Source organism: Triturus cristatus, chromosome 2_2 (genome assembly GCF_964204655.1).
Source record: "Triturus cristatus chromosome 2_2, aTriCri1.1, whole genome shotgun sequence".
Lineage (NCBI taxonomy): Eukaryota > Metazoa > Chordata > Amphibia > Caudata > Salamandridae > Triturus > Triturus cristatus.
The window spans coordinates 1,040,462,519-1,040,475,626 of NC_140582.1; the positions used below are offsets into that span (position 1 = coordinate 1,040,462,519).

General features: G+C 46.3%; 1 protein-coding gene across 2 annotated transcripts in view; it reads right to left on the minus strand.

The window, feature by feature from the left end:
- Positions 1–13,108, minus strand: part of HTT (huntingtin) — a 2,065,683-nt gene that overhangs the window by 458,187 nt on the left and 1,594,388 nt on the right. For both annotated transcript variants that reach the window (XM_085642500.1, XM_085642499.1), the window contains one exon: positions 4,651–4,749. In XM_085642500.1, coding sequence (XP_085498626.1) covers positions 4,651–4,749 — 99 coding nt within the window. The remainder of the gene's footprint in view (positions 1–4,650; positions 4,750–13,108) is intronic.

The following is a 13,108-nucleotide window of genomic DNA, read 5'->3' on the forward strand; positions in this document are numbered from 1 at the left end:
GCCCAAAAATGGAATGGAGGGCTTCGTAGAACCCACGAAGTTGGGCAGGGGTCGCTCTGGATCCGGGAAAGGGAGGGAAGCTAGGAGCCGACCCAACAGACTCCGCAGGCGGAGCCAAAGGACGACGACCTTCTGCATCCCGCGTCGCATCGGCCGACGGACAGGGAGATGGCGAAGAGAGACTGTGATTCTTCCCCTTCTTCTTGTGCTTCGCATTACCTAAAGACGAAGACTTTGCAGAAGAGTGGTGGTGGTGACTCCGCGACCGGTCCCAGGACCTCCCTCTCGATCGGGACCTCAAACGGCATAGAGCTGACTGCCGAGCCTCCAGAAGCTTTTGGGAACGCTCCCACAAAGACTTCGGGTTCATGGCCCGACAGTCGGAGCACGACTTTGGGTGGTGGTCGCGCTCCAGGCACCAAAGGCACACAAGGTGCGGGTCTATAACCAACATCAACTTGTGACAGGAGCCACAAGATTTGAAGCCGGTTCGTCGATGGTACAGCCCTCCATGCACCACGAGTTGAACGACAAAAAAGATGTCGACAAAACGTCGAAAAAGAGTTAGTCAAAAAGTGACTACGGGTACCGTTCTCTCTGGACCTGCGCTGGCTGGCACGGAAAAAGAAAGAACTGAAGTCAGCACGCAGGGACGGCATCTAAGTTGATACCCCGAAGTCATCCCGGCGATCACGACGCCGATGACGAACGCGGAGTCGACAGACTCCACCTACCGACACACAGGGGTACTGCTGAGAATTTTTTTTCCAGATTCAGTCTGACGCCCGGGGGTAATTCTAAAGTAAGGAATCTATAATCAATAATCTCTTTCAAATAGTGTACTTCAAAACCCATAACACTATGCATGTCAAAATGAAGATGCTGCTTCACAATTCATGGTGTTTGACAAACACTTGCTGCTGCACACCTTATCTTCAGAGAAAGGCTGTGAATTATACTATTTTAACCTTCGTGAGACAACTTTATCCTTGTTAACGAGCAATTTGTGGGGGTCATTCCATGCAATTCTACTTACAGACTTAACCTCCACAATACCCTCATGATGATAAAATATTGAAATACTATTCCTGAACTAGCATTTTATTTTACGTATCACTGGAAAGGATGCATGATAGCAGAGAAACAGAATATCAAAGAGCCCCAAAACTGATACAAAAGTAAACCTTCTCTATGGTAGGAGGAAAAATAATGACCACAATTCTCACTTTAAGAGGTTCAGAACCATTTCACTACAAAGACATTGCATTCTGAAAATGACTATCATCACTAGTTTCAAGGGAGAAGATTTGGCACTCAATATAATGGTACCAGGTGCATCTAGCCAAGGATGACTTAAACCACTTAATCATGATTCAACGGCAAACATATGCATTTATACTTTATTTTGCTACACTCTCAGTAGGGGCGTGGTTGAATGCCGAAGATGGCGACAATATTATCGATGGAGTCGCATGTTCCAGACCTACTTCCTTGGAATGCTACTCCATGCCCCCTGATCTAGCTGGAAGAAGCCCTCACCCTCCTAGGAATAACCTACACTGATCCTGGCCTGGTCTCAGTGAGCAGAGAACAAACCTGACATCAAGGATATTGCAGTGACAAATCTCTGTCAGATGTCCTAAGGGCACCTGAGGCTCCCACTATCTTCTCAAGAGACAGAGGATCCATAGAGACAAGTATATCTTATAATCAGCTCTGAACACCTAACATGCAAGAGATCAGTGCAGACTGGGGCCTCCTGGGCAGACGAGTGGCTATGGCGAGATAGGCCGGTACACTGCAGAGTTTCAGAGTCACTCTGATGTCGGGGGAGGTACCTAACCATCTATATGCAGATACGGTGTTTCACCGGGCTTTCCAGAAAAGGAGGTGGAAGTTTCACAGCAGGGATCTAGTACATCGCAGCCGTGGAATGTTTGTGCTTTGCCTCGGGGTGTGGGGGCAGGTAGGTTGGTAGTATAGTTAAGTGTACTCAGGGTGGATCGCACTCGCACTCAGGTACGACACAGCTCCCAGATAGGGGGGCTAACTTCCAAGCTCTTTAAGGCTAAGTTTATAATGTACTAATGTTGAAATGAGACCCAGTCTTTGGCCCACTAAGCCATGTGGCAGGTTCACGGATCGCTAGCTCTGCTGTGTGCTAGGATGTGTAAGAACTTTGCATGTCTCTTGGGCCATTCACTTTAATATATCCCCCCACTTTGACAATGCAGTGCTCCAGATGGAATAACCTCTTCACTCACACAGCGTTGATGTGCCATTATTAGACCCCTGCCCCCAGAGGTTCAGAGCTGCCTTCCCATGCAAGCACCAGTCCTTGGGACCACTGGGTCCCAGACTAAAGTGTCAGCAATGCAGCACACTCAGTTGGAGGTTCTAAGCATGCATCCGTGCTCTGCTAGTTCTTGCTATTGGCATCTTAAAAGGCTTGATGGCTGCTGGCCTCGTTGCTGACTGCTCTTGTCACCATCTTGAGGTGCTGTGCAGACTGTAGGTCACATCTGTTCATTTCCTCCGGCATCAAAGGGCTGCTATGCCAGGCTTGTGAAGCAGTGGCTATGAATAAACATACTGCGGGTCATTCATCTCCATTCCGTCACTCCTGCATACAAGATTGCTGGGTATCCCCCCCCCTCACCTGGGTACGGAGCACAGTGACAAGGCGTCTGCTACCTTCGGCGTCCGACCAAGTCCCCTTATTAGTCATTTTTCAGTAAGGCCTGTTGACCATGCAGAATCATGATATATTTAACAAGCTTCGAATAATTAAATAACACTCACCTCTGGAGGTGGATGTACGATAGAGATTTTCTACATAAAGTGCAGAAAATATCTTGAATTTTATAAAAGCTCTGCAGCAAATATCAAAGCTCATCAAAAGCCTATTCCCAAAGAAAATTATATTCTTAAGGACGTTTTTATAACCTCCTTATATTTAATGCCAATGTTAACTCGGAAAGCATGTTTAGATCTAGTCTTCTTTCTACCTTTTTTAAGGTTGAGCCTAGCAGCAGCGTGCATGCGCTGCTCGCTCTGCGAGACTGCTGTAGTAGAGTATAGGAGAGAAGCCGTGCCCATTCTTCTCCCATATATCCGTCATTGGCTTGTGTCATTGTCTTTAGTAAATGCTGCCTTCGGATTCGTTAATAGGCTTGTTAGTTCCTCCCTAGTACTGCCTTGTCTTCATTTGTACCCTCCCATGGCGACTGACCCCTTTACTTCAGTTGTTACACAGGACCTGTTATTTAGTCTGTAAGCACCATTTACTTTATTGAGTTTCTCTTACTGCAGGCCGGACATGCGCTGCTTCAGCTGAAACCGCTGGTGTTTTTTTAAGCAGCACGGCCGCTTCCGTAACACGGGCGCCTGATTTCAATGACTTTAACCCGGCATTATTTTGTGTCTATTTCAACCCCTCAAATAAAATAGATTTAGAAATGATTAGCCAATTAACCCATGTGAATTCCAGGTAGCACATAATTCGGTGTTAATGGGCTGAAGCTGACCACATGTTACATGGCATCTGTACTAAAGCCACCTGACGGGTTATTTTCAAAAGCCTGTTTTATTAACACCACCACCACCAATACTACCACCACCAATACCACCATCTATACCACCACCACCACCACTACCAACACCACCACCACCACCACCACCACCAATACCATCACAACCAATACCATTACCACCAATACTACCATCACCACTAATTTGACCACCACCAATACCACCAACAATACCGCCACCAATACCACCACCACTACCAATACTACCACCAATACCACCACCACCAATACTACCACCACCAATACCACCACCACCAATACTAAGATCACCAATACCAACACCACCAATACCACCACCACCAATGCCAATGCCACCAATTCCAATACCACCACCATCACCACCAATAATACCACCTTCACCAAAACCACCAATACCACCACTACCAGTACCACTACCAATTCCACCACCGCCAATACCACCATCACCGCCAATACCACCACCACCAGCAATACGACCACCAATACCACAACCACCTATACCGCCACCAATACCACCACCACCAATCCAATACCAATGCCAATATCAATACCACCACCAATGCCAATATCAATACCACAACCAATACCACCATCCCCACCAATACCACCACCAATACTACTACCAATACCACCACCACCAGTACCACCACCACCAATACCACCACCAACAATTCTTTGCGATATTTATATGGAATTTAGGGTCAAGTCATCACAACCCTTCAAGCTAATCTTAGGATGAAACTGTAGAAAACGTCAAGGCCTATGACAAAATCAAATTCCTGTGTCTGTTGGAGCGGGAAACTGTACTAAGGTTGCAGTGCACATGTGGCATACAACATACATCAAGAAAGCACTATGTATTAAGGACAGCAATTGCTTATTAACTATATTTGGCAGGTCTGGATCCTTAAAAAGTTTTCAGAAAATGTAAATTCCACAAATACACAGGAACACAATACTCATAAAACAACCTTTTGAAGGATGTTAAATCACTGAAACATCCATCCAACAGAATCACCGTCTTCGAGCGCCATATTATGAAATTAATTTGTTTTTAGCATTCTGATTGCTATTCACTTACTGTGTGCATTTGCATCAACGTCATCTTCATTAATTTCCTTTGAAGAACTGTTCTTTTTCCTTTCTGGACAAAGGAGTTGATCTCCAGGCTGAACTGCAACTGAGGTCACAAACAAAGTTAACAAAATGAGTCTGTAAATAATATATATTAGTCCAAAAGAAACAAACAGTCAAATACAAATTTCAATATTGAATTGCCTGTCACATCTAGGAGCTACCATGCTGGCCTGTTTCTTGTGGGTGTATGGTTTACGTGGTGGAGTGTGCAAATAATCCTGAGTGGAAGAAGAGGCTAGTCATTGACTGCTTTTCCAACACAGATGCAAGACTTAGGCCGGTCCCATAACGGTGAATCGGGATGAAGTTGGATACCCTTGTGACTGGTCTTCACATGAACGATGGAACTACAGAGACACTGCGCTGCGTGTAGAGAGGCACAAGAGTGAAGGACAGTTCAGCAGAATTGTATTGCAATGATACAGATGAGACATGCTGTGAGCAGAGCACTGTACCAGATTACCAGGGAACAGTCAACATTGAAAAAGCTTTAAAACCATGCGTTTATGAGAAAAGAGGGTGACGGGCAGCTTAAAGAACCAGTAGTGGATGCGTGGGATACTGGATGGATGAGGGCCACACTGCCATCCCAGGCAGTGGCAGAGAACGAACTCTCTTTGAGATGTATTTCAGGCTGTGATGACCATAGGGATGGTATTGGAACAAACAATTGACTTTATCAATATTGAGATTATTCTTCTACCAATAGAAAATATTAATGAGTGAAAATGACCACAACTGGCTTAGCTGATGTGTCTGCCGAAATCAAACCGTTTAAGAACAGAGTGATGAGTGACACACTGAGCCTGCAGCATATTTAAGATAGAGAGAGGCACTCTAGGAGTAATAACGAGTGATTTATAGGCCAGAACAGGCATAGAAGTCTCACATGGACCTCTTTATTAAAAAACGGTTCAAGACTTCTCAAGCCTAAGGGCATATCAGTGTTCTTCTTGGTGGAAAAGGCACACAGCATGCTGATCCTGGCTTCGCCAGGGGACCCTCAGGGCCCTTCAATCGCCTGCCTCCGCAACTACTATGATATAGATGCAATTCTCCTGGAGGCCAGTCGACCAGGCCCCACCCACTATGAGAACACAAGAATACTTTTGTTTCCCGATTTCACACTGGCCATCCACAAACAATGGTTGATGGATTTTTCAGAAGTGAGATGACACTGAAAGGGCAAGGTATTTGCAGACTAATATATGGTATATGAACTGCTATGGTCACAGATGTACTTTGCCTCGGAGTGAATTGTGTGACTTTAAGGCGGACCTCCCAATGCAATACTGAGTGAACTGGATTGGAGATTGTTAGGTTTAGATGTAGCAGAGGATGAATTGAGGGTGGCACTTTTTCACTTTAAGTCTGGTAAGTCCCCAGGCACAAATGGTTTCTCCATTGAACTACAAAACCTTACAGAAGCACTCCATGACATTTTTAAGGACAGAGTGATGAATAAAGACATTCCATGATTGCCCTGATTTATAAGGCTGGTAAACAAAGGGACAGATGTGATTCATATGGTCCACAATATTAACTGACCAAACCAGTATTTTCCTGGCTATAACAGCGACTGACCTCCACAAATCCAGCCAAGACTTTGTTTCTCAAATTATGTGCGCCTACCCTCAATCCCTCTGTCTAGACAGCTATGTATGTGACGCAGTGATTTGATATATTCTTCCCTTTCAAAAAGGGTCTCCTTAAGCCTATGTGCAGTGGTCTTTCTTTAAACCTATCTGTAGTGCTGAGTATTGCAAAAACAAAATGGTCCAGCCTGGAATAAGGGTCACGTGCCCCTGGATAATAGGAGAATTGAGTAGCATCCAAGTGTTAACTCCCCCAAAGGTCTCTCAACCCAATGGCCGCAACCAAACCTGTCAAACAGGTTCACCATTACATCCCCCAATGACTTTCAGCCAACAGTCTGCCTCTACTGCCATTCAAAACAATAATAAAATACCCTTATGTTATCAACAGGAGACGCAATGCAGTAACATGTTCAACAACCAGCGGTTGCAAAATAGGCGACAGACAGACCAACACTAATGCTAATCTGTGTTGTTCTCCTATCTATAAACCATTGACAAACAACACCTGTGCCTGTATGGCAGGGGTTGCTTCTGATTTTACTGCCAGAGTTTGAAAGGACAGGGTAAATAGGATTGGTAATAAGGGAGAACCCTGCTATCTATCTCCCTGCAAAAATACCGTTTCTTATTTAGGGCCGTCAACTTTTATCTCCATCTCACGTGTGATCATTTTGCCACGATATGCAACTTTATTCATGACCCAAACTAAAGTTTTCTCAGAGTAGCTGCTATAAAGTTCCCACTCACCTATCAAATATTTTCTCAGCATGAAGTGCCATCAAGAATGCCAGAACATATTTTAAATGCGCCTTCTCAATCTTTGTGTTAAGTGCAATCAACTCTATGATCTTGTAGGCTGAGAACTCGGACTCATCTTTCCCCAGGTTGGGAATCAAGGCAATATTAGCTTTCCACAAGGAGAGCGTTTTTCCTTGGGTTGGGAGTTCTCAAACAAATCGACTTTCAAATGTTTTATAAAATATAATAGTGATCCTCTCTGGGCCCAGAAGGTTTCTCAGTTTTGTAGTTAGCAAATCTCTACCTTTACCTCCATTGCATCACCTGGTTTATCAATTTATCCATTCCTGGGAAGGAATATGTTTGGATGTGGGCCAAGTAATCCCTAATTCTTCTATCTTTTTCAGGTTCTCCATTATACATGTCTGAGTAAAACGAACAAGTTACTTACCTTCTGTAATGCTTTTTCTAATGGATACAGTATCTGTCTGTGGATTCCTCACCTTTTGAATATCTCCCTGCACCAGCATTCTGCAGAAACCTTTTTCCTAGCTCTCCTCACCGTCGAGGTGGTCACAATGCCATGGCTCCGCTCGCGACTCCGCATGACGTCACCGGAGCCATAAGAGGATCTCATCAGCGTGATGATGTCAGTAACCACCCATTTTTTCCGTGTGTCCGAGGCGAACGGATGGACCGACAACAGATTCAAAGTATACACAGTACACAATATTCATACAAATACACACAGTGTAAAATTAAGAAGGCAAACCAAAGAATAAAAGCATTTCCTATAAACCCAATAAAGGCAGATAGAAGAGACAATGCAAAACAAACATGTTAAACAATGCCACTTTTAAGGTATACAAGGGTGGACATCGGGGAGGAGGGTGGGTCAGTGAGGAATCCACAGGCAGATACTGTATCCACCAGAAAAAGTGTTACCGTAGGAAAGTAACTTGTTCTTCTGATGGATACATCTGCCTGTGGATTCCTCATCTTTTGAATAGAATCCCACAGCAGTCCCACTCCCGGAGGAGGGTATCCACCCGTTTATACCAAAAGATCCTGCAGGACAGAGCGCGCAAAGAGGCAGTCCCTCCTCATTTCGGAATCCAAGCAATAATGCTTTGCGAAAGTGTGGAGGGAAGCCCAAGTTGCAGCCTTACAAATGTCCACTACAGGAACACCTTTGGCCAAAGCAGAAGTGGATCACTTGGCTCTGGTGGAATGAGCTCCAATACCTTCCGGCGGCTCCTTACCAGCCAGGGTGTAGAAGATCTTGATGCACAAGATGATCAATCTGGATAGAGTGCTCTTGTGCACAGCCTTGCCCCTCATGCGTTCAACGTAGCCCACAAAGAGCTGATCGTCCAATCGCAAGCCTTTAGTCCTATCCAAATAAAAGCTAACCGCTCTTTTAGGATCCAGACGGTGAAGTCTCTCCTCCTCCTCCTTGGAAGGGTGAGGGGGGAGGATAGAATACAGGAAGAGTAATGGACTGCCCTAGATGGAAGGGAGTATCCACCTTAGGCAGAAAAGCAGCTCTGGTCCTGAGGACCATCCTTTCAGCATGAATGGACAAAAACTCGGGTTTTGAACTTAGAGCCTGAAGCTCAATTACACTCCTGACTGAGGTAATAGCCACAAGAAAGACCGTTTTGAAAGACAGAAGTCTCAAAGGACAACTATGTAAAGGTTCAAACGGAGAACCCATCAAGAAAGTCATAACAAGATTTAAATCCCATTGAGGCATAATGAAGGGAGTAGGCGGGAACCTATTGGTAAGGCCCTTAATAAATCTTAAAACAATGGGAGATTTAAACAAAGACGGCTGATCCGGCAAACAAAGAAACACGGATAAGGCCGACAAATAGCCCTTAACAGTGGCCACAGCACAACCCTGCTAAGCCAAGAACAGCTAAAACTGAAGAGTATCTGACAAGTGGGCCTTTAATGGATCAATGGACTTCTCTCCACATCGTTTGACAAATCTAGACCACCTGGAGGATTAAATAGACTTAGTGGAGTGTCGCCTGGACAATAAAATAACATCCACCACATTCGGCGGGAGAGAGAAAGAATTCAGGTTGCCCCGTTCAATCTCCAGGCATGAAGGTGCAGGCTCTGGAGATGGGAGTGTAAAACCTGCCCCTGCGACTGCGAGAGGAGGTCTACCCTTAGAGGATGACGGAGAGGAGGTTGCGATGAGAGGTGAAGTAGATCTGTGTACCACACCGTTCTTGGCCAATCCAGGGCAATCAATATAACTTGGGCCCGGTCTTGGCGAATCTTCATCAGAACTCGAGGAATCAACGGTATGGGGGGGAAAACGCATACAGAAGCTATGAGCCCCAATCTAACTAAAAAGCGTCCCCAATAGCTCCCTGCATTGGAAACTGGAGAGTGCAGAATGACAGGCAGTGCGCGTTCTCGAGAGTGGCAAACAGGTACACCGAGGAGTTCCCCACATCTGGAAGATGTGATGAACAACCTGCGGATAAAGCCTCCACTCGTGATCGGCCGAGAACCGCGGACAGAGTATCCGCACACATGTTAAACACCCTTGCCAGATGATTTGCTATCACACATCTGGTAGTCCTAGGCCCAGGACCAGAGACGTAGAGCCTCTCTGCAGAGACGATACGACCCTACTCCTCCCTGCTTGTTGATGTACCACATCACAGTAGTGTTGTCCGTCAGGACCTGAACTGAGGCCTTGAGTGCCAAATGTACTGCTCGCAACTCTAAAAGATTGTTATGAAGCAATCTTTCCTCTGGAGACCAAAGACCCTTGACCTCCAGGTCCTCCAGATGAGCACCCCACCCTAGGGTGGAGGCATTCGTTATCACCGTTGCCACCAATGGAGGAAGATGAAATGGCTTTCCTTGTGACAGGTTGCCTTCCGTGCTCCACCAAGTCAGGTCCGCTGCAGTGTCTCTGGAGATCCTGACCGTCTCCCTGAGATCCCCGTTGTGTTGAAGCCACTGCCTGCGGAGGCACCACTGGAGTGCCCTCATGTGCCAGAGTGCATGGTTGACCAACAGAATGCAGGAAGCGAACAGACCTAGCAGGCAAAGGAACTTCAAGACTGGAACAACCGCTCCATTGTGAAACAAAGGAATCATTTCCTGAAGGTCGAAAATCCTTTGTGGAGGTGGAAAAGCTCGAAACACAGTAGTATCCAGTACCGCTCCTATGAACAGGTTGCTCTGGGAGGGCACCAGGTGAGATTTGGGCACATTTATTGAAAAACCCAAGTTGAACAACAGCTGAGCTGTTACTCGCAGATGATGAAGCACCATCTCCAGCGACTCCGCTTTGAGCAGCCAGTCGTCCAGATAGGGGAAAACTGGAATCCCGACCTCCTGAGATGAGCTGCCACCACAGCCATCACCTTTGTGAAGACTCGAGGTGCAGTATTAAGACCAAAAAGGAGGACCGCAAACTGGTAGTGCTGCGACCCTACCGTGAAACGGAGATACTTCCTGTGCGACTTCAGGATGGGGGATGTGAAAATACGCATCCTGCAAATCGATCGACACCATCCAGTCCTCTTGCTGCAGTGCCTAAAGAACCTGAGCAAGGGTCAGCATCTTGAATTTCTCCTGTTTGAGGTAAAAATTCAAGACCCTGAGGTCCAGAATCGGTCGTAACCTGCCATCCTTTTTTGGAATCAGGAAATACTGGGAATAGCATCCCTGACCCCTTTCCTGCTCTGGGACCACCTCTATCGCACCTTTTTGCAATAAGGCAAGGACCTCCCTTTTGGAGAAGGAGTAAATGATCTTCCGAACAGAATCCTTGGCGGAGGGAATTCCCGGAAGGGAAGGGCGTACCTATTCTCTACAAGATTCAAAACCCAAAGGTCCGTAGTGACCAATTTCCAATCCTGTAGAAAATGGGACAGCCGACCCCCCCCACAGGACCCGCATGCTCCAGGATGGGGGATCTAGGGCTGCTTTCCTGCGTTACCAGGGGGAGTAGGGGAGGTAGAGGAGGAGGTGTAGAGTTGACGGCTTGCCCCTTCCTCAGCGACCGCTGGCAGGACGTCCGAAACTTCGGCCCATAATGCATGAGAATATCTCTCCAGGAGGCATGATATGTTGCGTGACCTAAAGACCAAAATGAGCAAAGAAAAAACCCTCTTTGCAAATGCCTCCATCTTTTTGACTCCCTATTAGGTGAGGTCAATGGGAATGCATTCGGGTTTTAGAACTCGAAGAAGCCTAAATGACATTGACACACAAACAACATGCTTTGGTCTTGCAAAGGTTAGAGAATTCATACCTCCATAGTCCCTGCAAGAGAGCCTTAAACAGTGATTAACTGAATGTTATGGGTAATAATGTTAATTAAAAAAAATATGTAACAGGTGAGTATAAGGGAACATGCTTATATGCACACAGATCACTTTGTGCAACAAATTAAATTCAAATTATTTGAACAATAAATTGGTTGATGGTTTGCCCAAAGCGAATAATTGCTGAGAAATTTGTAATAATAATTAATGGTTCATATCTATTCAAATTGACAAAACCATCCTAATTTTGAGAAAAAGATTCAGTTATGTAGTCTCTGTGAGTGAAAGGCTGCATTCTTGTGGTAATGGAAGAGTTACTTGCCTTCGGTAACGATATATCTGGTAGAGACACAGTCTAGCCGCAGATTCCTTAACTTAGAATATCACCCAGGCGTAAGACTGGATCCGGAAAATCAATTTTTCCCAGCAATACCTCCGCACGCGGGGAGGTGGCGTCGCCCGCCTCCGTCCTGACGTTGTCCACGGAACTGACGTCAGTGGAGCCACTGGTGTGCTGACGTCAGTTTTTTTCTTTTCGGCGTTCTTACGTGGATCCGGGAAAGTAATACCTCGGGCCTGTTATTGTTTATTGCAGGCCCTTTCGACGTCCTTTCGCGTCCAGGAACAGTATGCCGATGCCCTTTGTGGGCTTCAAACTGTGCCGGTCCTGCTTGACAGATGCCGATGACGGACCCTCACGTACTCTGTATATGGTGCTTGGGAGAGCACCATGACTCCTTGGAGTGCGACGTTTGCTGCCAGCTGCGCCGCAATCACTGCGGAAACGCCGCATGATGCTGCTGTCTGCCCGCCCGAATGTCCCGAACGAACCCCTCGCGACTCAGGTTTCTTTCTCCAGCAGAGTCGTCCACACGGCGGGGCTGGTTCCATCACCGTCGCCATCATTTGCCTACCTCAGGTAAGCATTGTCCCCCCCCTTCCCTGGCGTGCAACCGGGCCCCATACGGGGGGGTAGGGACTCAGGTTAGGACACCGCCGGATCCAGTCTGATGCCTGGGGGATATTCTAAGTTAAGGAATCTGTGGCTAGAGGTCTCTATCAGATAAATAACTTACAACACCACGAGCAAACATGTTGCCATACCTAACAAATACATGCAAGCTTTGTCAAGTGAGCTAATATAGTTTAATTGTCAACAAAACATATAACACTAAAATCAGTAAATGAATATTATGCTTTACAAGTAGCACATTGTACAACACGGACAGAGCATGTAGGAGAGTAGGGTCTGCTTTCTATGGTCACCCCCACTTTTTGCTTTTGCTTCACTGGTTTTCGACTTAGATGTGGCTGTGGGCCTGCTAATCAGACCCACAGCCGAGCTGTTCTCTCTCTAAATTCATACTATGTACTTTAGGTACATAACACAATTGGTAAGGATCACCTTCTAGGGCCCTGTACAGTGTACCTTAGGTACCCAGGGCATATGTGTACCCTAGGCCTACCAGGGGCTGCAGCATGTATTATGCCACCACTGGCTGGCCTCCCATCATGACACAACTGGCTGATCACTCAGCTGGGGCAAGGTCGTGTAATCACCCCTTGCTTAGGTGTAGTATTCCTATACCTACCTTATATATAGACACATGGGTAACCGTTCAGCCACTCCTATGGCAGGCCTTAACAATCCTGAAGGCACTTAGGTACATCTGGGGAGGTCTCAGCGTTTGCACAATGTATTGGTAACTGTTGAATAGTCGTGGTAGGTGGCTGGGGTCTAGATGGGTGGTGGGGGGGGGGG